The 27,500-nt window shown below is 46.4% G+C and overlaps 1 protein-coding gene across 3 annotated transcripts in view; it reads left to right on the top strand.

Moving 5' to 3' along the window:
* bahcc1b (BAH domain and coiled-coil containing 1b) overlaps nt 1-27,500 on the top strand; it is a 65,603-nt gene that overhangs the window by 28,581 nt on the left and 9,522 nt on the right. For all 3 annotated transcript variants that reach the window (XM_069691378.1, XM_069691379.1, XM_069691377.1), the window contains exons 3-17: nt 3,888-4,046; nt 9,225-9,335; nt 9,723-11,765; nt 12,262-12,373; nt 13,069-13,262; nt 13,481-13,621; nt 15,027-15,217; nt 15,713-16,079; nt 16,954-17,874; nt 21,012-21,178; nt 22,314-22,450; nt 22,803-22,907; nt 25,707-25,785; nt 25,936-26,110; nt 26,203-26,364. In XM_069691378.1, coding sequence (XP_069547479.1) covers nt 3,888-4,046; nt 9,225-9,335; nt 9,723-11,765; nt 12,262-12,373; nt 13,069-13,262; nt 13,481-13,621; nt 15,027-15,217; nt 15,713-16,079; nt 16,954-17,874; nt 21,012-21,178; nt 22,314-22,450; nt 22,803-22,907; nt 25,707-25,785; nt 25,936-26,110; nt 26,203-26,364 — 5,064 coding nt within the window. The remainder of the gene's footprint in view (nt 1-3,887; nt 4,047-9,224; nt 9,336-9,722; nt 11,766-12,261; nt 12,374-13,068; nt 13,263-13,480; nt 13,622-15,026; nt 15,218-15,712; nt 16,080-16,953; nt 17,875-21,011; nt 21,179-22,313; nt 22,451-22,802; nt 22,908-25,706; nt 25,786-25,935; nt 26,111-26,202; nt 26,365-27,500) is intronic.

Genomic DNA, 27,500 nt, shown 5'->3' with positions numbered 1-27,500 from the left:
TTTCTACTTTAATTACCACTGCGGAGAATTAATGTAGCTGTCTTCTGATTTAGCAGCTTATATTTATGGTAAATTAAATATGCATATGTCTGTGCCACATCATCATGATGGGGTCAGTAGGAATTTTTTTAAAAGAGATGAATATTTGTAGCTGATCAGAAAATCAAAATCAGCAGCGAGAAGTCGTCGTAATGTTTGCTGAGCTTGTGTTTTTCTTCATTAGCTGTGGCTAATTCTGTGTTTGTATTCTTCATTTGGTGTTTGTGCACAGAGAGACGGGAAACTATACGAGAGGATGCAGCGGTGACAGATGGAAAGGGAATGTGTGGATCAGGATAAAACAAAGGTGGAAACAGAGGCCAGGAAGAGAAGAAGGGGAGGAGGAAAAAAAAAAAAAAAAAAAACAGGGACAGAAATGAGGTTTACGTTAGTGGCTGGCCTCTGAGATGATTTTCCATATCAGCAGGCCAGAGGGAGTGGGCAAATATGATTTTCTCTTCAACTCGCCAACAGAAAACAGACAGAGAGGGTAGGGAGTCAGGTGACAGGAAAAAAAAAAAAAAAAAAGGGAATGGGAGAAAAAGAGGAGAAAAGGAAGGAGATGAGTAAATGGAAAAAAGATGGGGAGATGGGGGCAGGGTGGAGAATTGATAGGGGGAGAGATTAAAGAACAGCTGTGGGAAGAAAGTCAACAAGGAATGCAACGTATTTAACTTACCAATCAGCAGCACCACTGTTTGAAATCAGTGTAACAAGTGAGTTAAAAGTCTTCTTTAATACACATTGACTTTTACGATTGAGCTTCTCTTTGATGTGCTTCATCTGAAAACTATCTTTCCTACTGTACTGTAGTAGATTAGGTATAGGGAGCTGTGTGTGTGTGTGTGTGTGTGTGTGTGTGTGTGTGTGTGTGTGTGTGTGTGTGTGTGTGTGTGTGTGTGTGTGTGTGTGTGTGTGTGTGTGTGTGTGTGTGTGTCTGTCTAACAGGTGTGTGTGTGTGTGTGTGTGTCTGTATATGTTTGTCTGAGAGTCTGCATTGCCAGGGGGGCCTTGTGAAACCAGCCCTGTACGAGCTGTGTTTTATTATGACTGGCTGAAAGGCCGCTGATCTCCAGTTGTACAAAAGAGGATTTGGAGAAGAAAAAAAAAAAAAAGAAAGAAAGAAAGAAAGAAAGAAAGAAAGAAAGAAAGAAAGAAAGAAAGAAAGAAAGAAAGAAAGAAAGAAAGAAAAAAAACCAACTCACTAAAAATATCCTGTCTGAGAGAGAATGAAAGAGAGAAAATAAATGTCTAGGAGGGTCTTTTTTCTCTTCCTCCAAATTTATTATGACTGCGTGGAGTGAAAATATCAAGAGCAGAAGATGGAGGGATTTCTACTTTTAACTGTCTGCTGTGTGTGTGTGTGTCTTTATCAGTGTGTGTTTCCATGCTTAGGATCCAGCTGTATAAATAGACACACACACACACACACACACACACACACACACACACACACACACACACACACACACACACACACACACACACACACACACACACACACACACACACACACACACACACACACGCACACACACTGATTTGTCTCCTAATACACGCCGCTGCTCCATCTCGCTCTTGATTTATCCCATGCTCTCCTTATTGCGTGTGCGTGTGCGCGCGTGTGTGCGCGCGAGTGCATGTGCGTGTGTGTGTGTGTGTGTGTGTGTGTGTGTGTGTGTGCATGTGTGTGTGTGTAAGAGAGAGATTGGCAGACAGCTGAAGGCACTTGTGGTTGTGGTTGTTAGGGCGTTGGGATGTCGTCGAGGTGAGGGTACTGTACATGTACACGTGTGTGTATGTGTGTGTTCATGTGTGTGTGTGTGTGAGACCCAAACGCGGACTGTTGTGGTTGTGGTAATTGCCTCAGATGCGACGCAGCGTTTATGGGTAACGACCCAACCCACCACCTCTTTCTCTCTCTCTCTCCTTTCTCTCCATCCAGTGACTAATTACCTGATTCCCTGTGGATTTGTTTCCTCCTTCCCCTACAACTGTTCAGTTTGTTCCACTAAATGAAAGCATGCTGATGAGTGAAGATACATTCAAACTGAGCCAAACTGAACTCAGCCTGCTCGCTCAGTTCGCTGAAACTCTCACAGGGTGAGACTGATATTCCCATCGAAGAGGTGGAACTCTTCAAGATGCATCCCAGTATGAGATTTTATGAATGATCAAATCTTTTCAGGGTGTACGCCTAAACCAACTGCAGGTTTTAGTACATATAAAGTCTTGAGTGTGATTTTTGTCAGTATTTTATTTGGTTTTAGTAGCTTTTCTGGGCAGTTTCAGGTTTTTACTGAACACCTGACTGTCTCTTGTTGGGTCTTTGTGCTGCTCCTGCTGATCATGTAGAAAACTTGAATGTAGCATCTTGTTGGGAAGTGTGCTGTTGAGTTTACAGGTCACTAACTTTCAGTCAGTAACATTCAACCAGAAAGCCTGAGTTTGCGTCTGTTCTGCGCAGAGTTGTGGTAAAACAATCACGCCGTCTCATTTTTACAATACAGACGTTTAAACAAACCATGTTTTAACAGTTCTATACAAATATAAAATTCATCCAGACTATTATCCGACCATTTAATTCCCTTAACGGTGATTGTATGTTGACGTAAATGCAAGGTTCCCATGCTTTACTGTGATACCGCGCATTTTACACCGCCAGTGTAGATGCAATGTAAAGCCTTCCGTGTTCCCCTTTTCATGCACACTGGCCCACAAAGTGTTTTCCTCCTATCATTGTACAATGAGCATCTGTTAATGAATAAGTATTAAAATAAATAAAAATTCTGAGCGTCAAAAACCCCAAGAATTTGGATCTATTTGGTCCAATAACATTTGTAATGTCAATAACAGCTATATGATTATTTAATTTAATGCCATATGTGTGTACAGAGAGCCAACAGGAAGTCAGATGGTTCTGCAAACTATTGGTTGTCGTAATACCTTCCGTTGTTTTCAGAGACATTAACAGCTATCCTTGTATAGATCTACTTCCAGATTGAGAAGCAACTAGAGCACAGAGGCCGAAGAATTGAGACTGAAGACAGCCAGGCACCAACACAACTTCAGGCCAGTTAGAGGAATATATCCATGAGTGCGAAGGCTTTTAACATGTCAATACAGTGGATTACAATTCTCAACAGTTATTACAGCGTCAATCATTTTATCTTTTGTTGCAATGAAAATGGAAGGGGGCTACATTTTTCACTCAAAGGCTAATGGCGAATTAAAATCCGCAGAGAGCTTAACAATTAAATGTTTAGGCCTTGACATTTTTTAAAATGTTAAAGTCATTTTCTCTCTCCTCCAAATCTCCACCGAAACAGAATTTATAAATCAAAGTAGTGAGTAACCACTTCAAGTTGGTAAGCTTTTGTTTTACGTTTTGTCTGTCACTCACGTTACACGTCAGACACACATCAGACTCCAGGTTATGCCCATTCAGATCAGATTAAGAAAAAACACTGTCTCCTTGAAGCTTTGTCACGATTAAGTTTAAGAGGAATAAATCTGAACTGCGTGTCACACGTGAAGCGAAAAAAGCACTCCGACATGGAACATTTCCATCTGCAGTGTGAACATAGCGCGAGAGGATTCATTTCATTGGGGCAGGTCCCAAAACTACTCATTTTTTACAGTTTTACTGAATGTGTTTGCAACAAGTGACACATAAACCTGAGCAAAACTGGAATAGCCGGTGTTGTCAAAAGATTTATTGAAGTATTTTGAAATAGAAACTAGAAATGTAAGAAGCATTAAACGTGTCATTTACACATTTCCTTATTTAACTCCTGAGGAAGTTTGACTGCACATAAACCTCCACACTCTCCCTCTGTGTTCCTCAGGTGCTTCCTTCATGGGCTCCTTCCTGGCCAGCAGTCTGGGGTCCCCGGCCTCGCACTCTCCTCACCCCTCTGGACCTGCTGCCTCCCCCTCCTCCCCCTCCTACAGGGCTGGACCCCATTCAAGCGCTTCCCCTATCTGGTTCCCCCACTCACACGAAGGTAAGAAACACACACACACACACACACACACACACACACACACACACACACACACACACACACACACACACACACACACACACGCACACGCACACGCAGGCACGCACACGCAGGAAGCAGCCCAGAGCTCTCAGGTCTCTGGTTAATCCAGGGTCTTGGTTTGGGATTAGATTGAGATGGAGCCATTAAGTGGTTTAACCAACGCTGAGTTGAGGCCAAACACGTGCAGCAGTGACGCCTCAGATGATGCTACTTATAGAAACACACACAGACATACAACTCTCTCAGGCTCTGTTTGTCAGCAAGCATGTGGTTTTGTCGTAGTGGCTGTTTTCTAGTTCAGAGCTGGCACACCATGACAAGAAACGTATGCACAACCGAAACCTCCCTCTTCCTTTTTGCCCCAACACTTTAAAAAAAAAGTACCAGATACACGCTCACACCTTGATGCAGTTAAGAAATAACATCATAATTATTGGTAATAATTCAATAATACATGTCAGGCTCCTACATCCCACATTTACTCCCCTTCTGTCACCCAATTATGTCTCAGTCACCGTCTCTTTTAGAGGTAGCCTCCCCCAATACACACACATATGTTCTGAAACTCACCCCCATTTCCACCATCCTCTCCCCCCTCACAGCCCCCTCCCCCTTCTGACCGCAGCCCCACCCTCAGGGCCCCTTCTGGGCAAACCGACCTCCAACGGCCCCCTTCCTGATCAGACACACACGCACGCACACAAAAATGTGCGCATCCACATGCATCATGTCCTCTTTCGACTGTTAACCGTTTGTGGTGAGAGAGTGAGCTTGACATAGTTATCTGTGCCTTTCAGGTATATGTGTGCATGCGTTTCTGTGTGTGTGTGTGTGTGTGTGTGTGTGTGTGTGTGTGTGTGTGTGTGTGTGTGTGTGTGTGTGTGTGTGTGTGTGTGTGTGTGTGTGTGTGTGTGTGTGTATATGTGTGTGTGTGTGTGTGTGTGCGTGTGCGTGTTCGTGCGTGAGGATTTTTCTTTTGACAGTGAGATGGGTCTAAAGAGATAACTTCTAAAAAGGCTCCAACAGAAAGACAGTTTCCGCCACAGGCTGCATTTCTCAACTGACTGAAAACGGTCAGAATCAGAGTTTCACGTTTCACCAGTTTTTCACAAACTGTTAGTGAGTAAACAAAAACACCCAGTGATGCCATGTTGCAAGAGTCTGGGACGTTGAGGAATTAGATAAACAGCCACATTCGCAGCAGAGTTTGTTTTCTTTGATGTCGTACAACGTAGTTCTCTTTTAACAAGCTATGTGACTATTGTAATAGTATTTTTTACTGCATTTTACCACATCACAGTGACAGCAGGAAATAGCAGGTTTACTCAATAACTCAATAACTGCATTCTACTCACTTTCCAGCATCCTGATGTGCATGCTGCCTCATATGAATGACTTTCTGGGACATTTAAAGGCCCTATGTTTTATAAATTCTGATTTTATTGTCTATTTTCATTATAAAGCAGGTGTTAGTGCTATATAAGTACTGTGAAAGTGTCAAAACGCTCAGCTCCACAGAAATACACACAGCCCACATTCACTTTGTGATGTCACACTTATATCATTTGTCAGCCCTCAACATGGCCCACTGTCCAGCCTTTAATGTGGAGGAAAATACTGAGCGGAGCTAGTAAGCTAAAAAAGACCAAATAAATCCTGGGGTTGACCTGGAGGTGCATTACTCAGAGAAGAGTCAGCCAATCACACTGGTGGGTCATGAAATCAATGGAACCTTAAAGATACAGACATAAAACAGCCTGTTCTTGGTAGAGCTCCAGAGAGAACCTTAAAAGAGGAGATGCAAAACTATACTCAGATCATTGTTGGTGCTTAAAACCAGAAAAATATTTTATGGAAAACAAGACTCCAATAAATACACCAAAATATTGTAAAATATAGGACCTTTAAAAGGAACTGTGCTATAGTTGGTGTTATTTGTTACACCTGTGCTGTTCCTGCCATGACGAGTCAAAATGTCCACGTGCCAGTGATGCCAGTTGGACCAAACATTAGAAAAATCACACATTTGTCATATTAATGACCTTCCATTACAAACTCAAATAACTTTCAACCAGAAGAGCAAAAAAACAACAAAATATGTCTGGTAAAACCTCTGTTTATTTCCCTCTTCTAAGTTTTAATTGATCACATACTGCTGGTGAGTGCACAAGCACCAAAAATTAATTTGGGAAAATGAGCCAAGCACACTGCCTCTCACTCACAGACAGGAGACTCTTCCAGAGCCCCGAGTTCATGAGTTAAACACTAGACAAACTCATAAGAATTTTACATAGAAATCTCTCCCGATGCAACTTTTAAAGAGTTTGTTCGACTGCCTCATTTGCAGCTCATAGAGCGATTAACGGCAACAGTTAAGCCCTTTAAATGAGCAGTAATGTCGCCTGGAGTGACTGTCTGAACTCAGATTCATAGAGAGTGTCAGAGGCAGGACTGCAACCTGAACGCAGGAGAGAGCAGCAGCAGTGGAAAGAGAGCGAGAATGTGTGTGTGTGTGTGTGTGTGTGTGTGTGTGTGTGTGTGTGTGTGTGTGTGTGTGTGTGTGTGTGTGTGTGTGTGTGTGTGTGTGTGTGTGTGTGTGTGTGTGTGTGTGTGTATGCGGAGGGAGAATGTGTGTGTGTGTGTATGCGGAGGGAGAATGTGTGTGCCTATCAGACAGATTTTACGTCTGTGTGGCTCAGCTTTGATGTTTGAACACGCGCACATACACGTGCGTGCGCACGTTCACTCTCATGCACGAGCATGCGCACACACACTACAAATGATTGTTTTTAAGAATTCAAGCCAGGGAGCTCTGGTAGGCGGTCGGCCAGCTGGCCACGGTCCAGAGAGTGGAGCGTAGCCAGCACAGAGAGAAGAAACCTGGCTGAGACACACACACATCCACTCACACACGGTCACAGATGAGACATTCACGAAGAAATGCACATATTACCTCACACACACACACACACACACACACACACACACACACACACACACACACACACACACACACACACACACACACACACACACACACACACACACACACACACACACACACACACACACACACATAAAACTGCCTCTCTTTCTCCCTCCCTCACACACACACGCACGGATACACACACACACACACACACACACACACACACACACACACACACACACACACACACACACACACACACACACACACACACACACACACACACACACACACACACACTCACACTCTTATACTCTCCCTCTCCCACACCTGTCCTTGTTTTTTGTCTCCTCTCTCATGTGCTCTCACTCATCTCCTTACCTCCCTCTCCCCTGTCCTCTCATCTCCACCATCTCAAAGCTCTCCACTTCCCTTTCACTTCCTCCTTCATCTTCCATTCCCCCTCACACACACACACACCATCCCCAACACACACACACACACACACACACACACACACACACACACACACACACACACACACACACACACACACACACACACACACACACACACACACACACACACACACACACACACACACACACACACACACACACACACACACACATCCCCCTCTCCTCTCTCTCCATACGCCTCACAGCAGCACCAGATTGGGGGCTTTTCATATTGACAGCCCTGTTCTTTTCTTCTTTTTTTTCTTTCACTGTCTCGCCATTCATTCGATCAATAACCTCTATCATTTCCTTCCTTCCTTTCCTCCCTTGTTTTATTTCTCTCTTCATTTTTTGTCACCATGTCCCTCCGCTGTCTTTGTTCCCCTCTTCTTGTTCCTCCCCTCCCTCCCTCCTGAATTTTATTACTCATCATTACCCTGGGGATTGGCCTTAGATGGCTGATAGAGCCTTTTGGCTAATTGTCGCCATTTAGATTCACTGGTTGTTAACCAGTCAGAGTAATCACACACACACATACATGCACACACACAGTGGAGTGCAGACATTAATGCATTTACATTGCAGCATGAACCCCCCCCCCCCCACCTCCCTCCCCCCACACACACACACACACACACACATACTGGAGGCAGTGAGGGGGTGTTGGTGGTTTTGCAGTGTGACTGTGGAATGCGTAGGATGAGTTTTTATGGAGTGCTGTTTACTTTGGCCACCACCGTTAAACTTTTAACGGCTGCCAATTAACGGGCCGGCAAGGACACTCTGTGGGGCATGAAACCAGCTGCTGGAGAACACACACTCGCACACACAAACACACACACAAACACACACAACACACACACACACACACACAACACACACACACACACACACACACACACACACACACACACACACACACACACACACACACACACACACACACACACACACACACACACACACACACACACACACACACACACACACACACACACACACACACACACACACACAATACAAACCTTTTTGCTCCATAATGTGGAGATGTGTGCCTCCTGTGTGGTGTGTGTTTGTGTATGAGCTTGTGGTGATTTTTCTGTTTTTTTTAACAACCCCTCCAAACCACCACAACAACCCCGCACATATACACACCCACACCGACGCTCAGCCATCCCTGCACCCATCCACCCCCATTTACACAACCGCCAAGACCTCCTCTATCCCACGGTGTAGTTCAACGTCCTTGAAGACGAGGAACAGAGTGAAACGACCATTTACCTCCCAGTGACCTCCTGGGAGGACTGTGTGTGTGTGTGTGTGTGTGTGTGTGTGTGTGTGTGTGTGTGTGTGTGTGTGTGTGTGTGTGTGTGTGTGAGTTTTAGGGGGGGGGTTTCGATGCTTCATACTATTTGTCTTGGGTTTGGGAAAAATGTGTTTTGTAGAGGAGCAAATTCCATCCAGCTAAATGCTGCAAACACTTGGCAGTAGCTGTCGGCTGTGGTTTTTGTCACCACTTTGTCCACTGTAAATAATGTCAACTCATCTGGCATGTTTGTGCAAAAGTGCATTTATGGTGAAAGTAGCACTAACCGGCCATATTTTTTTTTTTCTGCTTTTTTTTTTTTTTTTCCAAAATGGTCCCATTTCATGATAGATTGTAGAGATAAACTGTTTGTTTAGAGGGCTGCTGAATGTCAACGCTGCGAAGAAACATCAATTCTTTCTCGTTCTCCCTCCCACTGACAGGGTACCCCAGCTATTCAGGAAGTCTCGCTTCTCCTTTTCTCCCCATGAGTCCCCTGGATCACCATAGCAACAGTCTCTATGGACAGCACCGCTTCTATGAAACTCAAAAAGGTAGGTGTTAGTGTGTGTGTGTGTGTGTGTGTGTGTGTGTGTGTGTGTGTGTGTGTGTGTGTGTGTGTGTGTGTGTGTGTGTGTGTGTGTGTGTGTGTGTGTGTGTGTGTGTGTGTGTGAACGTAACAGAGTGCAAAAATAGCTTTTTATGTGCAGTGGTTCCCTAAACTGCTTAATCAGCATCACCACAGGAATAAGAACAGCTGGTCTCTGTCTAGTGATTCGAAGAATCAACATTTCTATTTGTTTTTCTTGAAAATATTCATTGTACAAATACATTTCCATGTCGTTATTTCTATGAAACTTTTACAAGCACTTTGGCAGCTATCATTTAAATCTCCCTTTAGACTGCACACATCCATTATAAGCCTTCTCCTGTCCTTCTAGATCACTTCTACCTGAGAGGCCTTCCTCCCCAGCCCCCTCTGCTCTCCACCAATCACAGCCTGCCTCCACTGTCCAGGACTGCCCCAGGCCACCCACTTGGCTCTTGCAGCCGGGAGGCGGACAATGGGGGAGGGGGCGGGAAGAGCACCAAGGACTTTGGTGAGAAAGGGGTTTCATCTGTGTCAAAGGAGAAGGAGCGATCGAGCAGCAAGGAGCGGCACCAGGAGAGCAAAGACAAACAACAGCTTCATCATCACCATCCTCACCAGGCGAACCCCGCTACCACTCCATCTGGTCACCACCACCAAGCCTACCCACACCCTCACCATGCCCTCCTTCCTCACCTCACACTCCAGGGCAGAGAGGAAGACCACAGACACTCTCTGGAGCGACACAAGGAGTCCAGAGATGGGGACTCGGGCAGTCAGGGAATGAAACATATGAGTGCCTGTAAACTATCTAGTGGCTCGGGGGCGGATGCTGGCTCCGGAGGGAAGGGGGGAGCACTAAGCAGCTGCAGTGGTGGTGGGGTGGGCAGGCCTCCATCTGGTGGCAACAGGCGGTGCTCCAAAGATGGACACATAAATGGGGAGATGAGGATTAGTGAATCCTCAAACTCTTCGTCTGAATGTATGAGACGAGGGGCTTCTGCAGCGACAGCAATCCTGGCACCTCCGACCCCGCACTCTGTTTCCTACTCCATGCCTCCACCTCCCCCTCCACCACCTCCTCCTCATGCCTTGCACATGGGCTCCACAGTCGCCAGAGGGTGGCTACACCACGCGCATCACCATCCGCATCCTGAGTTTTACTGCCCTCCCTCCCCTCTTACACTCACACCCTCCAAAGATCCAGCGTCCACTCCTGGAGGTTCTGGCAGGGAGGCAAAGGTCATTGGCCCAACTTATGTGCCCTCAGTTGGGCCCCTGGGGGACCTGGCAGCCCCCGACTGTCGCGGGGCAGGTGGGGGTGGCAGAAAGGTGGATGATAAGAGTGGAGAAGGATCGTATGAAAGCCCCTCTCATCACCTCAGCCGACTTAGTAGTTGCCAGAAGAAGGACAAATCCCAGCCCCACCAGCAGCAGCTGGGATATGGCAAGGCCGACAAACCTCCCGACTGGACCCAGCAGACGCTTCACTTTCACAAACCCAGCTCCAATGTGAGCTCTCAGTCTGAACTGCGGTCCTGCAGCCTGGAAACGTCTTCATCCTTCAGAGATGTCGAGGTTGTGGACGATGTTTACCGTCCCTCACTCCCACTAGATTCCCACGAGGCACACCCTGGCGCTGGACAGGGCACGTCCAAGAACGGTCCCGACACCAGGACTTCCCCCTTCAGGGACAGTTCCCATTCAGGTCCGGATGGGAGGGTGGTATCAGGGGCAGCAGCTCAGAGGGAGGGACAAAAGGTTGCAAGGATACGCCACCAGCAGCACAGCAGCCAAGGAGCAAGTGCAGAAGAGAGGGGAAGGGACGGGGGTCATACAGCACTTTCCTGGGGGCCTCGAGGGGCCCACCAAGAGGACCAGAGACAAGGCATCCATCATGCATCAGTAGGTAAAGGTGAAGTTAGAGGGCTCAGCAACAGAGCTCCAAACAATGACCACAACCAGTCCCATTCTCAGCTCCCCCTGCCTCTATCCCGCTCCTCATTGCACACCACCGACGGTGAGAGCAGTGCCATGAAGAACCTAATGAACTACAGCTCCCAGCAGCCCCTGCTGCTGCCACAGCGAGGCCCCTTCGGAGGTCTGGGCTGCCTCAAGCAGGGCGGAGAGAGATCAGAGAAAGGGGACAGAGGAGGAGCTAAAAGCAACAACTCCCAGCAAGACGCCCCCAAACAGTCGCTGCCTCCCCGCCGAGGTTCCACTAATGAGGGAGAGAGAAGTGACAGAGGGGGCAAAGAGGCAGGGGAAGCAGGAGAGGGGGAGGTACGGCAGCCTCCAGTGGGTATTGCGGTTGCGGTGGCCAGGCCCCCTCATCGTTCACCAGATAGCACCCCTGGACACAGCAGACAGGGCAGGGTGCTGCCCAGCATGAAAGGTCAGACATCATTTATGCACCTTGCACTGAAAATCAATGCTATTTCTGTACTGTAGGCTGCATTGAGGAAAAAAAAAAAAAAATCACAATTAAACACTTAAGAAGAGCTATTGGCATTGTACAGTATATCTTGGTCCTTTTGACATTCACTAGAGATTTTTATTACTGGCCAAACCAAGACAACTTTGTCGGGCCTTTAGCAAGAATCTGTTTGCAAACACCTTCTGTCCAGAATCCTCCTTTTTCATGTTGAAGGAGAAATCCATTGTAAAGAGGGTGATTTCTGCATGGGAAGTGGTTGTCAAATGCCTTCTGGGAATTGTAGACCATCATCTTTTGTCACAGAAATAGATGAGGTTCACCGAGGGTGCTTAGATATGGAAGAAAGGTACCATTTCTGGCATGCAACAAACATCACAGGATGATATTGTGTGTACAAGTAGTACAAGTACTGGTTGAATGACAGCACGTTTCTCCTGTTGTGTTTGCGGTCCAGGAGTGTCGCGCCCCGTGTATCCTCTTGGTCGGGAGGCAGAGGAGAGGAAGAGGATAACAGAGGACCAGATCAGTCTTCATCACCTGGATAGAGACAGAGAAATGATCATCAGGTAAAGTCACAAACACCAACACATGTGAACGTACACACACACACACACACACACACACACACACACACACACACACACACACACACACACACACACACACACACACACACACACACACACACACACACACACACACACACACACACACACACACACACACACACACACACACACACACACACACACACATACAGGAGCATCTATTCATTTTTGGTTTCATCTGATAAGCTGCAGTTCTTTTATTCTCTTGGCTACTCTCTCGCAGTCTGCAGCTCTGCTTGTCTTTTCTCTCATACCCTCATTCCATTTACTCTTCTCACCCTTTGATGTGGTATTTCTGTACCCTCTCACTTTCTCGCTTCCCCTCTCCCTCTTTCTGCCGAAGATGAGATGTGGTGCATTAATGTTACACGGACTAATATGGATATCTGTGAAGTATCAGGCTCTTATTATGTAGTCATATTAAGGGAAGAAAACATATAATGAGAACTCATAGACCGGGCACAAGATGATGGCTGTTCCTGTTGCCGTCACATTTCCTTTTCTTGATGATTATAATGGTAGTGGTGGTAATGAAGATGACAAGGATGAAGATAATGATCATAATGATGGTGATGATGATGATGATGATGACAACAACAAGAGGGATAATCAAAGATAATGACAAAGTTCATCCCCGCCTAATGTCATGACAGGGAAAACAAGGATTGCGTGGAGTTCGCCAGGATCCACCCTTCCAGTAGTTGCCACGGTGACCTGACCTCTCACCTCTTGGTGCCTGGAGGAACGAGCCAGTTAGGGACGGACTCTGCTGCACATGCTCACCCAGCTCATCACCACTGGATGCAGAGGACAGGAAGTCCCTCCCTCTGGATGGGGCATTCATACAGTGAGTAGAGTGCACCTGATGATTCTAACTGTCCAGTGAGCATTTAATATGCAATTAATGTGTTTTATTATTGATTTCTTGTTGATTAAAGCTTTTTTCTTGTTTTTTTAATTGATTTCTAATCTATTTATTTATAATGAGTACTAAACTCACCACTGTCTATAAGTATTTCAGTGTTGCTCTCATTTGATTATGTTTTTTGTGCACCTTTATTCCAGGTCTGAGTCATGTGGGAATGAGCCCTGGCTTCCCACCGGGTCTCCCCAGCCCTCTGCAGCCCGTCTTGGGGTCGCTTACCCAAGACCCTAACTCCCCTCTTGTGGTTCTCCCTACAGAACCCGGGCCTCATCATCACCTCGGTACGTGAAGCATCCTTCCACAACAACTGCAGCGCACGCACAATCAGCAGAGTCCATAGTCATCGCTGTCTCCCCATACATACTGTCCCCCCCCTCCCCCCCCGCCTCCCTCCTTCTCTCCATTTGTTCCATCAAAGCTGCTACCATTTCTCTCCCAGAGTTTTAGTATCATTGGCTAATCATAATATAATGCTCAACTAAGTCCCTCTGTCAGTGGGACCATGTTTTATAGCTTCGTTAATGGGAGCAGCTATTCCATCGCCCCCCTCTGCATGTGCCTAGCGTTATGCAAAGCATTTTAACTGGCGTTTCATCTCTCTTGCGGTGGAGTACTGATGTGTTTGGACTGGACTCTGTGTGTGTGTGTGTGTGTGTGTGTGTGTGTGTGTGTGTGTGTGTGTGTGTGTGTGTGTGTGTGTGTGTGTGTGTGTGTGTGTGTGTGTGTGTGTGTGTGTGTGTGTGTGTGTGTGTGTGTGTGTGTGTAGTTTTCCAAAACTGTGTTCATGTTTTAAACAATATATGTTCAGGGTAGTATTGTACATCTTAGCCATTGCTAGAGAGTGAAAAGAATGTGTTTGTATTTTGTGTGTGTTTGTGTGTGTGTGTGTGTGTGTGTGTGTGTGTGTGTGTGTGTGTGTGTGTGTGTGTGTGTGTGTGTGTGTGTGTGTGTGTGTGTGTGTGTGTGGTGTGTGTGTCAACGCTGCTTTGCAAACAGGCTGTGAAATTTAATTATCTCCCGCCTCCCTTGCCTCGCTCCGTGAGAGTTCCTGCAGAGAGGGGAAGTGCATCCACTGAACCCTTCCCCTGGGAAACATTAGCCCACTCAGGCTAATCTCACAGAACAAAGGTTCCCAGCGACAAGGCAGCCAAGGAGCGGGGTGTGTGTGTGTGTGTGTGTGTCTGTGTCTGTGTGTGTGTGTGTGTGTGTGTGTGTGTGTGTGTGTGTGTGTGTGTGTGTGTGTGTGTGTGTGTGTGTGTGTGTGTGTGTGTGTGTGCGTGTGCGTGTGCGTGCGCGTGTGCGTGTGTGTGTGTGTGTGAATTCATATGTGCTAAGGGTGGGGTCCAAACCAAAATGTGTGTTTCCCTTCACAAAACTAGAATGAGAAAACATTAAAACAAGTGATTGTATGGTATAAAACAGCCAGATATCCAATCAGGTTTCACTGATTCGGTCAAAAGAGTCCAGTGACGAATTATGTATTTATGATTTCCCTGGGATGTTGTAGCTATCAAAATATTTCTGCACTGACCTTAATTTACTTATTCTTTCAAATAGTTCACTGGTGTTGGTTTGTCAACACCAAAACTTCCTTTTACCCCATTTTTTCTACGTATAAAATCAAACTAAAACCTCAACAATCTCTCATTCACCTTCTGTATTTCTGTCTCTGATTCCTCCTCTAAGATGTTCTTGAGCAGTCAGGTCTGTGGCCCCCTGTGTACGGAGGCAGAGGCCCCCCTCCTCACCTGCAGCATCACCCAGTCTACTCCCGCTCCTCGTTCCTACGGCAGCAGGAGCTGTACGCCCTGCAGCATCAGCACCAGCAGCAGCAGCAGCGAGCCATGGAGCACATGCAGCGCCAGTCATTAGGACAAGTAAGACTGTCACTAGTGTCTTGGAAAGAGCTATAACTCTAAGAATTGTGAAATGTTTTGACATATTATTGTGCAAGTTTGGGCCGATGAGAATTAGGAAGTGTGGAAATATTGTGAACTTCTGCAAAGTGCTCATGTTCCTACTGGGAGTTGTCAGGCGTAGAACACAGCGCCACTAATCATTTGTTTAAAGATCTATCAGCATGAAAAGAAAAACGTGCAAAGTTCCACTCAGCAATATTTATTTCAGCCAGTCACTTCCTCTTTTCGTCACTGATAAAAAAAAGTGTTGGTGTAGTGCTTTTGCACTTTCATATTGCCAGATCATTTGGCAATCAAACAGTGTGGACAATGGCTTTTCTGTCAGGTTTTTTAGGTATTTGTTTTGATTGATCTGTCCATCAAGATTTAAAAAAAAAAAATCATTAATATTATGCATTCATTCAAAAAAAAAATTGAATTCTGATCTTTTTCTCTTTATTTCCTCTGTTAAAGAGAAAACATGAGGAGCATGCTATCACCATAGAAGAATCTTCAGCCTCCAGAACCTCTTCTTCCTCTTCTTCATCCACCGCCTCCTCCCACGCAGCCAAACCTTTCTCTCACACCCCTCCTCCGCCTAAGACATCCACGCCGTCGCCAGGAATGTGTCCCAGCAGCCGCCAGTCGCCCTGCTACCACTCCCCTTCCACGCGTCCGCTCCCGCCAAATCCTCTGACCCCTGCGCCGAGCCCGGCTGCAGCCGCTCCGCGCTCCCCGGCGCTCAGCCCCGCTCCGTCACACCTCTCCAAGGGGCTGGAAAGGGGCAGCGACAGAGGAGAAGGACAGCCACCTCAGGACTATCCACAATCCCTCGAGCCAGGTGTGTGTGGAGAAGCCTGTTGGTTGGTTAATAAATGCAGCGTCTGAATTGAAAGAACGGCACCAGCAGGTTGAAGCGTCAGATGACAAAAATATAAAGACAGCAAATGGGACAGAGAGATATAGTGTGAGAGGGGAAGAAAAAAAAAAAGGGTGAGAGAGAGATGGAGGCCGCCGCTGCCAAAATGTGGCACCGGTCTTTGAAGCGTGGTATTCTTTTGATTTTGCAGAAATTGTTTGAAGCATGGCTGATCCCTTACTCTGTGTGTCCTTGAGTGTATTTGTGCGCTTTTTTCCTGCGCAAGCTAAAGAGGGACAGCGGGCAGGCCAGCCATTAAGGTCACAGAGAGCATATGGGCACTCTCTTGTGTGTATGACCTGCCAGCGCGGATGTGTGCGTCCAAGCTTGCATGTGTGTCATGAGAAGAAGGTCAGTGAAATCTTCAGACAGAGCCCTCCTTATCCTTCAGGGGTCCTTGAGAAGTACAGGCGGAAGGATACGCATTCATCTGGCTGCGTTGTCAGGGGGCGGAGGGATACCATCAATAATAAGAGAGCAGTGGTGACAGGGCCAGCGCTGCAATCACGGGAAAACGGCAGGGTGTCATCAATATCCCACATAGATCTATATACTCAGACGTCTGCACACACACACACAGACTCACACACACATCTTCTATATATATTCTACACTAGAAACACACTGTTTTCTGCACCTTGCTGTTGTTTAATCCCAACTGTAATCACATGTTTCATCTTGTGTGTGTGATCAGAATTTAAAACAACTAGGTTTTTTTTTTTGTGGAGATAAATACGTTTTAATACGTTTACGTCAGAAGACCTATTTGACCTTTGCTCTCTCCTCCCTCAACCAGACCTGCCACCTGTTTATACCTACCCTCCGATCACCATGGGTTACAAGGCCGGGCCCTCGCCTCCCGAAGCTCGCTTGGCTGAGCCACCCACGGTGGATGAAGAGCCAGCAGAGCCTGACTCCGAGTCCCTCCCACACCCATGCCACATCCTTTCTCTCACTGAGGAAGAGGAGATAAGCAAAGAAGAAGAGAGTGAAAGAGACTGTGAAGTGGTGGAATCCCAGAGTGGAGTTACGGAGGAGGCGAGGAAGGAAACAAAAGGATGCTCCGTCTCCGAGCCCCAGATTTCTGGATTGCCGCCATGCCCTTTCCCAGCTCCAGTCCCAGATCCAGCCTGCCCAGCCGCAGCCACAGGCAAAACCCTAAAAGTAGAGCTCTCTCTGGGTTGCCTGGGCCAGAAGGCTGGCCTGGAGGAGCCCCAGCTATCCAAAGAGCAGGAGGATGATAAGGAGCATGGAAAAGAGGACACGGAGGAGGATGAGGGAGAGAAAATGGAGCCTGAACCAACAGAATGTACTCTGTCTGTGCCTGAAGAGGACGAAGAGGCGGATGGGCATAACGATGGAGAGACTGTAGAGGTGGTTGAGGATGAAGAGGAAGAAGAGAGGGAGGGGTGCAGGATGAGTACAGGTGAGGACTCGGTGGAATTAATATGTAGCTCTCCTGCTCCTTCCCCATCTGCTGACCCAGTCCTCCCTCCCACGACAAGTACAGCAGCCCAGCTCCAAGGGGCCTACATGTGGAGCCTGGAGCTCCTGATCGCTGCGGCTCTGTGCGCCACCAGAGATGCCTTGTACCCACCAGTACCTGACGACCGGGCCCCGTGCCCTTCATCCCACCACGGTATGGAGATACTGGGAGAACTAGCCGAGCTAGAGATCCAGCAGAGGAACAGAGAGAGCAAAGAAAAAGACGCTGAAGGTGAGAAAATGTTTTTTTTCCTCCAACCTTATTTAAATACCTGATGTTGTAACCCACTTTCTAAACCTTTGAAAGCTGATAAAATGCCTGTGAAATTAAACCCAAAAAATGTGAAACACCCCTGATAATTAGATGTATACTATTTAAATTTTTTTTACACAACCAGTATACATTTTGTTGTTATTGTAAAGAAAGGATCAAAATGCCCCTAAAAATTAGATCAAGGAAAAAGAAAAGAAAAATGTTACCCTACTTTACTTCTTGCTTACACAAACACACACGTACAATGAACCAAAAAAAAAAAACGGCTTGGGAGATGTGTGCAATCCAGATGTGTATCATGTCACACTAACACACACACAGACACACACATTTCCCACTAACTGTCCTGCTTCCTTCCTTTGCTCTTGCTCTCTGTTCTCGCCCCTCTGGGAAGGGTGTGTGTGTGTGTGTGTGTGTGTGTGTGTGTGTGTGTGTGTGTGTGTGTGTGTGTGTGTGTGTGTGTGCGCGCGCATTTCGAGGGGGGACACAGAGATGGACAAACAAGCTAAGCTTCAGACACAAGCCAGGACACACACACACTCGGCCCAGTGTGTCCCCCAGGCTCTGGCGTCTTGCTTTGCTAATTAGACCCTTTCCTTTAAAACACTTCTCCTGTAAGCGCTCCTATTTTCCTCTCGTCCCTCTGAGAGAAAGTGTTTTTATTTATGCCAGCATCTTTGTGTGTGGGTTTCGTGCGTGGCGTGCACGCTGTGTGTGTGTGTGTGTGTGTGTGTGTGTGTGTGTGTGTAAGCTGTTAAGTAATCCCAGATGAATCCCTGCTCTCCTCCATCAGAGTCTATGTGTCTCTCCACCAGGCTGCCTGCTCCCTGCCTGCGCCTCCTCCCGCCTCTCCTCCTCCTCCTCCCTCTTTGTTATTTTCTTTCCCCCCTCACCCGCTTCTTCTTCCTCTTTTTTTTTTTTTTTTTTTTCATATTAAACCAATGTAATCTTGTGTGTAAATCCTGCCTCTGCAAGCCTTGTTGACGGAATTAATAAGTGTAAAAATCATAAGTCGCTCAGCTGATGTCTGTGCATGTGTGTGTGTGTGTGTGCGCGAGAGATACCGAGCGTGTGAGTGCGCATTTGTTTACATGTGTGCGCACGTGGTTAGCATGTGTAATAGGTGTGAAATCAATAAGTCCTGTCGTGGCGTGGAAAACGTTCTCCAAATTGCAACACATTTATTTAAAACCCGCTCCGGCCTCAGAATGTTATTAATACCGCTGATGGCGTTTTTGTCAATGTGAATGCGTTTGGGAGATGAAACCGATCCCAGACAGATGCATTTATGGCGCTCCTTGATGCAGACGGATATCTCAGCTGTTCACCAGAGATCACAATTACAGATAAAGGAATCAAGAGATACTCTCCCCTCCCATCTATAAATTAACACCTTCTGTTTACACATAGACCGAAGAGCTCTTTGTATCACAGTTTCTTTTATTCTTTCACGTTTCCTTTATATTGAAATTTCATCTCAATAAACTTCCTTAACGGCCTCTAATGATAACTAGGCCCATATCAACTTTAATGGTTTTTAATTTTCCTCCTCTGTTTTTGTTTTTCCCCTTGAAATCCCCTGTGCAGCCTCTTATTACACCCTTCACCCCCGTTAGAGACACAGTGTGGTGTTATTACTGTGCAAAGCTGTGTGTGTGTGTGTGTGCACGTGTGTGTGTGTGTGTGTGTGTGTGTGTGTGTGTGTGTGTGTGTGTGTGTGTGTGTGTGTGTGTGTGTGTGTGTGTGTGTGTGTGTGTGTGTGTGTGTGTGCGCGTGCGTGTGCATGTGTGTGTATGGTATGCTGTGGGCGGAGGGTATCTATTGATTGTGGCCATCCTCCAGGATACTAAACTAGGCGTGGTGATGTCAGTGGTGATGTCATCCTGTCAGGGTAATCGGAGCGTGCCATTGGCTCAGAGGTCTGACAGATGAGATGGCATTGACCTCTGCGAGCCAGGACAGGACAAAGCCACATCTCTCAGCTCCTTCCCGCTCACGCCGTCGCTCTCTGAGGACTCACCTGTCGTTCTCACATCCGTTTGTTCTTTCGCTCTCATTTCTCTCTCTCTTCACAGACAAAGACTCCATCCTTCCTGCCCTCCTCTCTCTCTCCTCTGTTTACCGCATTTCTGTCTCCATCTCCCACTCACGCACACAGGTTTTAATAATGTCAGATGTCAGTGAATAGGCCTTGCAGCTCCAGTGCACAGACTGAGTGATCCAGTAAAAAAAACAACCTCTCCTCTCCTCTCCTCTCCTCTCCTCTCCTCTCCTCTCCTCTCCTCTCCTCTCCTCTCCTCTCCTCTCCTCTCCTCTCCTCTCCTCTCCTCTCCTCTCGAAGGGGAAATTGGATTCTGTCCATGTCCATAATGAGGAGATGTAGGAGAATAAATAGATAGCTCAATAAACACTTTGCCTCTTATTGCTTCTCCTCCCCTTTACTCCCCATCCCCTCCCTCCCCTTCTTCTCGCTGCGTTGCAGTCCTCCTCCTCCTCCACCCTTCGTTCTCCTTCTCTCCAGTTCTCCCTCACACACTCTCATGCAGTTTGCCCATGTCTGCGTAGCTCAGCGAAAATGTTGTAGGTGCCTGTGTGTGTTCAGAATGAGTGTGTTTTATTTGCATAGGTATGTCTGTGTGTGTGTGTGTGTGTGTGTGTGTGTGTGTGTGTGTGTGTGTGTGTGTGTGTGTGTGTGTGTGTGTGTGTGTGTGTGTGTGTGTGTGTGTGTGTGTGTGTGTGTGTGTGTGTGTGGTGTGTGTGTGTGTGTGGTTGTGTGTGTGTGTGTGTGGATGGTCTCATGAATATTCTGTTTCATCTGCTGGTGCTGTGACAATGACAGAGTTAATGACAGTGACAGATGTAGTGATCGTTCTCCACCGCTCCCCCTTGCGCGTGTGTCTGTGTGTACGATTAGGCATGAACACCAGTATACATCAAATAAACTACACAGCTAATATCATAAATATCACCACTTTTCAAGGCACAGTTTCATCGCTCCACAAATAAATCCGCTCGGCTCACAGCATGTTTTATAACACCGCGTCAGCCGCGGTGTGATGTACCAATCTAAATTGAAACAATTCGTCTCCGTGCAGGTGAGGACATGCTGACCTTTGACCTCCACAGTCTGGCAACGCTGGCGGCCGCCCGTGCCCTGGAGATGGGGGGAGGGGCCGTGGACGTGGGGGCCGACCAGCAGTGTCCAATCAGGAAGAGGCTCAACCTGCGCAGGAAGTGCAGCTGGACGCCCCGGCACGAGCCGGTGAGGATTAAGTGATTTGAAATATTTTGTGTTTATGCATGCAGTCATATATCAGTCGTGCTAAAATGTGGCTCGTTGAGGTGTTGAACAATGGAATCACGCCTGGTTTGTTTTCTACAAACATAAATAATACCCAAACATGGTTCAGAGAGGAGACTGTCTGGTGTGTACACTCTTTAAATGTTAGGACTATATCTAATAAATTCATTCAAAGCAGAATAACAACTAAGAAATCTGCAGAAAATGCCCATTGGTCATCATCAGTGATGCAACTGATAACTAGACCATCAATTTAAGAGTGTAATGATAACAACTGTATCTGTGTAGCCCTTTATAAAACAGTAGTTATGCTTAGTTATGTGCAACAGAGCTCATAAATAACATCATAGAAAACATTATAGGGAATATAACAGAAAATATAAACAGACATAGAAAGCAATAAATCAAAATAGGATAAGCCGAACAGTAAAACAAAGGCACAATAAATATAATGAACACGAGAAATGACAGAAAGTGCATTTTGAGAAGGCGCTGAAGTAGGATGCACCACTGAATCAAATCTGAAGCTTTTCAGTTAAATAATCATATTTTTATGCGATTGAATCTGGCAGGTTTGTGCTGAAGTTACTTTTTTTTTTTATATATATTGAAGTAAAGGTGACTCAGGCGCTTGCTGTGGATCAATATATTTATTCTCTTAAAGTTCCACAAACTTCCAGAAAAAGGCTGGAAACCGCCAGTTTTGTATTTTTGATGCTATTTGATTTTCAAATTTAATTAGAAATTAATTTAAACGAATCCACGGTCGATTTAATAACAACTGCTATTAGCTTTGTAATCTGTTGATGCCAGTTATTTGTGACATGATGTTTGCAAATATTTTACCACGGAGAAATGTCCCCTAAAAATCTGCCTCTAAGAGTAGAAGCTGTTAACAAAAATTAGCTGCTTTAGGGATCAAACATGGGAGCGTTTGGTTACAGAAAGTAATCAACAAGCTGGCCAAACACAAGCTGGATGCACATCCAATGACTGTTGAACTGAAGTTTGTGTTTGGCATTTAAATTCCTCTGCTTGTGTGTGTGTGTGTGTGTGTGTGTGTGTGTGTCTCCATATGTGTGTGTGTGTGTGTCAGGTGTGCCCAGTGAAGGGCTCCATGGAGACGATGGGAGGGGAGGAGCTGGCCATGCGTGTCCAGCTGGCTGAGCTACAGCGCCGCTACAAAGAGAAACAGAGAGAACTGGCCAAACTACAGAGGAAACACGACCACCAGTGAGCACAAACAACACACACACACACACACACACACACACACACACACACACACACACACACACACACACACACACACACACACACACACACACACACACACACACACACACACACACACACACCTTTTTGTCTCGATTGAATTGTGCATTCCAACATTCACAATTCTGCTTTCATGCTGCATCCTCCTGATTTATCAGGACTTGCTGCCTGCTCATACTTAATGCAGTTTGACCTGTAGCCGATACAAGCTCCTTCCTGATTTTTTTCCCCGCTGTCCTGACTACGTCTTTAATCTCGCTCTCTCGCCATCCTCTTCCTCCTCCTCCTCTTCTTGTCTTCCTCCCCGCAGGAAAGAGGAGACGTCTCGTAGCCCTGCCCGCCGGGGGCCCGGCCGCCCCCGCAAGCGCAAGTCCGCCCCCGGCCCAGCTGCTGTCGAGAGCTCCAAAAGACTCAGGTCAGTCCTCTGATATTGCGTCAGTATAATCAGTGTGATTGGCAAGCCCTGCTCATTCATCCTGATTTCTGTTTGTGTTTTTACTGAAAGGCACGGTTGATTTTCAAGAAGTTCTTCTTCAGCTGAATTGATTCGCATGCTCTATAGCTGATGATTTGCTTGATTGGGCACTGGAAGGAGCTGCGCGCACACACACACACACACACACACACACACACACACACACACACACACACACACACACACACACACACACACACACACACACACACACACACACACACACACACACACACACACACACACACACACACACACACACACACACACCGAGTGGGTGATGTGATGGGACCTGTGAGCTGGGTGTGATTTTTAATGAGAGAAGGTAATGGAGATGAGAGCTTCATTAATCACCATTAATCACTTTTAATCATATTTATCACTTGTATTGATTATGTCCTGATTCCATGTGAACCTGCAGCATATATTAATACAGCTGGACAAAGTCCTGATGTGCAGTTATTACAGTGATAAATGACTCAACACCACCCCCACCAGCTGCAACACCCAACCACACATTATTTAACACCTTAGACATGCAAACTTTCAGGCTGACACACATTTCCTGCACAAACACACACACTCACACATGACCAGCGTTCGACACTCCTAATGATAAATGTGTTTTCTCATGGTGCCCCACCTCTGTTAGCATGTGCACCTCTCGCCTTGATAAAATGATTAGAGAAACTCCAGGTTTGTCACGGTTACCATGATTAGAAAGCACTAATGAAAATGACAATGAAAGCCTTTAGTCATACATGCAGGTGCACCACACACATACGCACTATACTTGTTTAATTAGTAGAGCCGGTTGCGACGTGCCTGAGCAGCATCTCTGTTGTTATTAACAAGCAATGTGTCATTTGTTTACTCTTTCATCTTTTCATGAGAGTTGAGAGGGTGAAGTAAAATAGAAAAAGAGTGAGAGATGAAGAGGAATGGTAGCCTACCGAACTCAACAGACTCTTTCCCTTCAATCATAGATGAGCATTAAATGGCCAAAAGTATATGGACACTTGAGCATTTTATTCCTAAACCATCGGCACAAGTGGGCTGCTGCAACATCCTTCATTTGGCCAGACATTCTAAGTGTTTATACTTTCTCTGAAAAGTCACACTTGAACACAAGGTGAAAAAAACGGCATAATAAAAAGAGGTAAAGCTCTTGTCTTTCAAATAAGAAACAAAAACGGTTTTCTCTCCCTGAAGGTAGTCATGTTGTTGCTGTTGGTTGTAAATGAAAAGTGAAGGGAGTAGTTGTGTGAAAAACGAGACCTAGTATATTGCTGAACCGTTTATGAAATGCTAGAGGGCTTTTAATTTTATATGAGGGCTTTTAATTTGAAGAAGTGGCTGCAGTGGTGTAACTTTATCAGTCAGGGTTTTTACATCGGTGTTTAAACCCTCCTTATGTCTGCTCAGCTGGCCAGTCGCTGCGTGAAATGATGGTCAGGTTCTGAAAGTATAAATTCCCGTATGCACCCTCGACATTCACTGCATCAGTAATGTGTGGGTAGAGGCGATTTTTAACGCTATTTGGGAGTCCAAAAACCTAGTCGTCATCCCAGTTCATTGCAAATGTGTTTTTAGCAAACCAGTCGAGTTCATCTGTATTAAACAGTAATGCACAGGCGCATTGTCTTCTTGAAAGGAGAAGGTTTGGAAGCACCTTTTGTCTTAACAATCACTGTATCTGTAGCTTTAAGATTCCTTTTCATCTGAACTGAGGCTCAGTAGCCCAAAAGTATGAAGTATTTAGATACCTGCTTTGTTGTAATATGCTTTAGTTTACATGCTCGTCATGACCAGAGGTAGATTTTGTGGATTTAAAACTCAAAGTCAGAGGTTTGTGGTCAGGAGGGGGGGATGCAACAGACAGAAGTGGGAATGCTTTACAGACTCCTCTCCTCTCCTCTCCTCTCCTCTCCTCTCCTCTCCTCTCCTCTCCTCTCCTCTCCTCTCCTCTCCTCTCCTCTCCTCTCCTCTCCTCTCCTCTCCTCTCCTTTCCTCTCCTCTCCTGGGAGCAGAGATGCTGAGATCCAAACCTTCCCTCTCTGGGAATATAGGATTCACCTGCCTCAGACACCAGCTGCTATCAGTGTGTGTGTGTGTGTGTGTGTGTGTGTGTGTGTGTGTGTGTGTGTGTGTGTGTGTGTGTGTGTGTGTGTGTGTGTGTGTGTGTGTGTGTGTGTGTGTGTGTGTGTGCTGGCTGCCTGTGGTGTGAGAGAGCATTCAAGCAATGAAGGAAGGACAGAGAGAGAGAGAGAGAGAGAGGAAGGGAGGAGTAGTGTTCAATCGAGGTTAGTGTTTATCGATTGAGCCCTGAAGCTCCGGTCAACGGACAGACTCCCCTGAGACTGCTTCATCTCCCTCTCTGTCTCTTTCCCTTCCCCCTCAACCATCCTCCTCCTGCCCCTCCTCCCTCTGTCTCTCTTCTCTATAGTCTTCTTCACACCAGATAATTCTTACCCTGTTATGTGATGATTCAGTTTCGTATTCGCACGGCCGCTGAATATTTCTGTTTGCTGTCAAACTGCGCAGACGGTCGACGGAGCCTGTCTTTTACCTCATCAAAGTTATGAGACAGAAAAGAAGAGAGTGAAACAATGAGTGAAACTAGAAAGGAAAGAGCAGAGAGGCAGAGTTACAGAGGATATCAGGTGGATTCTCTGATCTGTTTTATGTATGATAAGTTCTCGTTTAAGTGTGCCACTGCTGTGTTTTTACGGTTTCCAGGACCGGGCTGAATATACTGGAGGATAAAGCCAGGAATTCAATGTCCAATCACAACTTCAACAGCTTCAGCGCGGCACAGGTCAGTCGCTCTGCGGTCTCTCCCGGTTCATCCACACACACTCTGACAGCCACTTCCTGCTGCTACTGTTTTTTTTTTTTCTTCTCCTGGATGTTACAATTAGCAGAAAGAAATAAGTCAATAAATAGTTGTTCCGCTCGCTGTCTCCAGATTAAAGCTCGTTGTAAGCACAGAGGTCGGCCCAGCGCGCTGAGCTCCAGGCTGGCCAGGCGTGTGACCCAGCTGAAGCAGAAGGCTGCAGCCCAGCGTGGTGCGCCGTCAGCAGGTATGCTGCACTGCAGCGCGGAGGACACTTCCAAGAGTCACTGCAGACAAGAAGGAAAAGGTGGGGATAGAGGGACAATATATATACATACACTTGTTGTTTGTTAAGTAGCACCCCAAAACTTAACGCTCCTCTTACTGTTGCTCTATCAGACCTGCAGCAGGAGCCGGCAGCCAGTCAGAAGAGGAAGAGGGGTCGAAAGCCCAAAGTGCTAATGGGCATCAATCCAAACAGAGCTCACCACAAGGACAGTCGGGCCTCTGAGAAACATGAAGTAAGGGAGGACAAGAGTGACAGCGAGAGGTCGGAGGATGGTGAGTTACTGTACAGGTTTTTCTTAATATTTAAACTTGGTGTGTCCTCCTGACAGTTATCCAAACAAAGATCCTGCAGTCGATGAATTGACCATAAATTATATGTGCAATCAAAAGAGTTCTTTGGCCTTTTTTGGCCACTGAAAAACAAAGTTTGTCACACAACTACAAAGCCTCTGTGATCTAAGCCTGGTAGAGTTCATAGGCAGTTACACACGAGTCAACTAGTGCTAATGTGGCTGACTGTTGAAGAGCATCGACCAGACATTGTGAGATTTCGCTATGAGAGTGCTTCTGGGTGTGTTTGTATGTGCGAGAGAGAGAGAGAGCGAGAGAGAGCGAGAGAGAGAGATGTCTGCCGTCATCAGGGGCCTCCTCTTACTTCCCAGCTCGTCTGTCACACTGTTAAAACCGTTAACGACTTGCCACAGGCATGCAACGCAGCTACCTCTGCCCTTACCGGCATACGGTAACGTGAGCCCGCTCAGAATGTCACACCCCCGTCTTCCCCTCTCTTCCTCACCTTTTCTGACCTCGTGAAAATGCTCTCCTTGGAGGCCCTGAGTTGCAGAGACACAATGACACCCATCCTGACTTTTAACTTTTTTACAGAAGAGAAAGGTCTTATGTGAAACTATCAAAACTTCAGGAAAACAATTTAATTGACCCTGTGACCCTGGTGGCATGGAGAATTAGTGGTCCTATGTGTGTGTGTGTGTGTGCGTGTGCATGTGCGTGTGCGTACACGTGTGTGTGTGTGTCCGAGCAAAGTGTTGACGAGAATGCCGTGTAAGTGACAAGTGTGTCAGAGATGTGTCGACACCCGACACGACCCCCACAGTCAGCAACACGCAGCTGCCAATAACAATCTGTGTGTGTGTGTGTGTGTGTGTGTGTGTGTGTGTGTGTGTGTGTGTGTGTGTGTGTGTGCGTGCGTGCGTGCGTGTGTGCGTGCGTGTGCAGCGCTCCATATGTGCATGTATGTCAACATTTGCCATTGCAGTTAAGTAACAAGCTGCACATTATTGTGTCGTCATTAAAGCAGGTTCCCCTCTCTGGAGTTCAAATGTGACAAAATGTCCCACTTCATAATCCCTCTGAGAAATGTTTCTTACTTTGTGTTTATGATTGTGTGT

This window comes from Brachyistius frenatus, unplaced genomic scaffold, assembly GCF_029030835.1.
Source record: "Brachyistius frenatus isolate BFR_SWC_R1_liver_20210118 unplaced genomic scaffold, ASM2903083v1 Contig_11, whole genome shotgun sequence".
In the NCBI taxonomy this organism is placed as follows: domain Eukaryota; kingdom Metazoa; phylum Chordata; class Actinopteri; family Embiotocidae; genus Brachyistius; species Brachyistius frenatus.
Note: the sequence above shows the minus strand (reverse complement) of the source record. Positions and strands in the feature narration are given on the sequence as shown.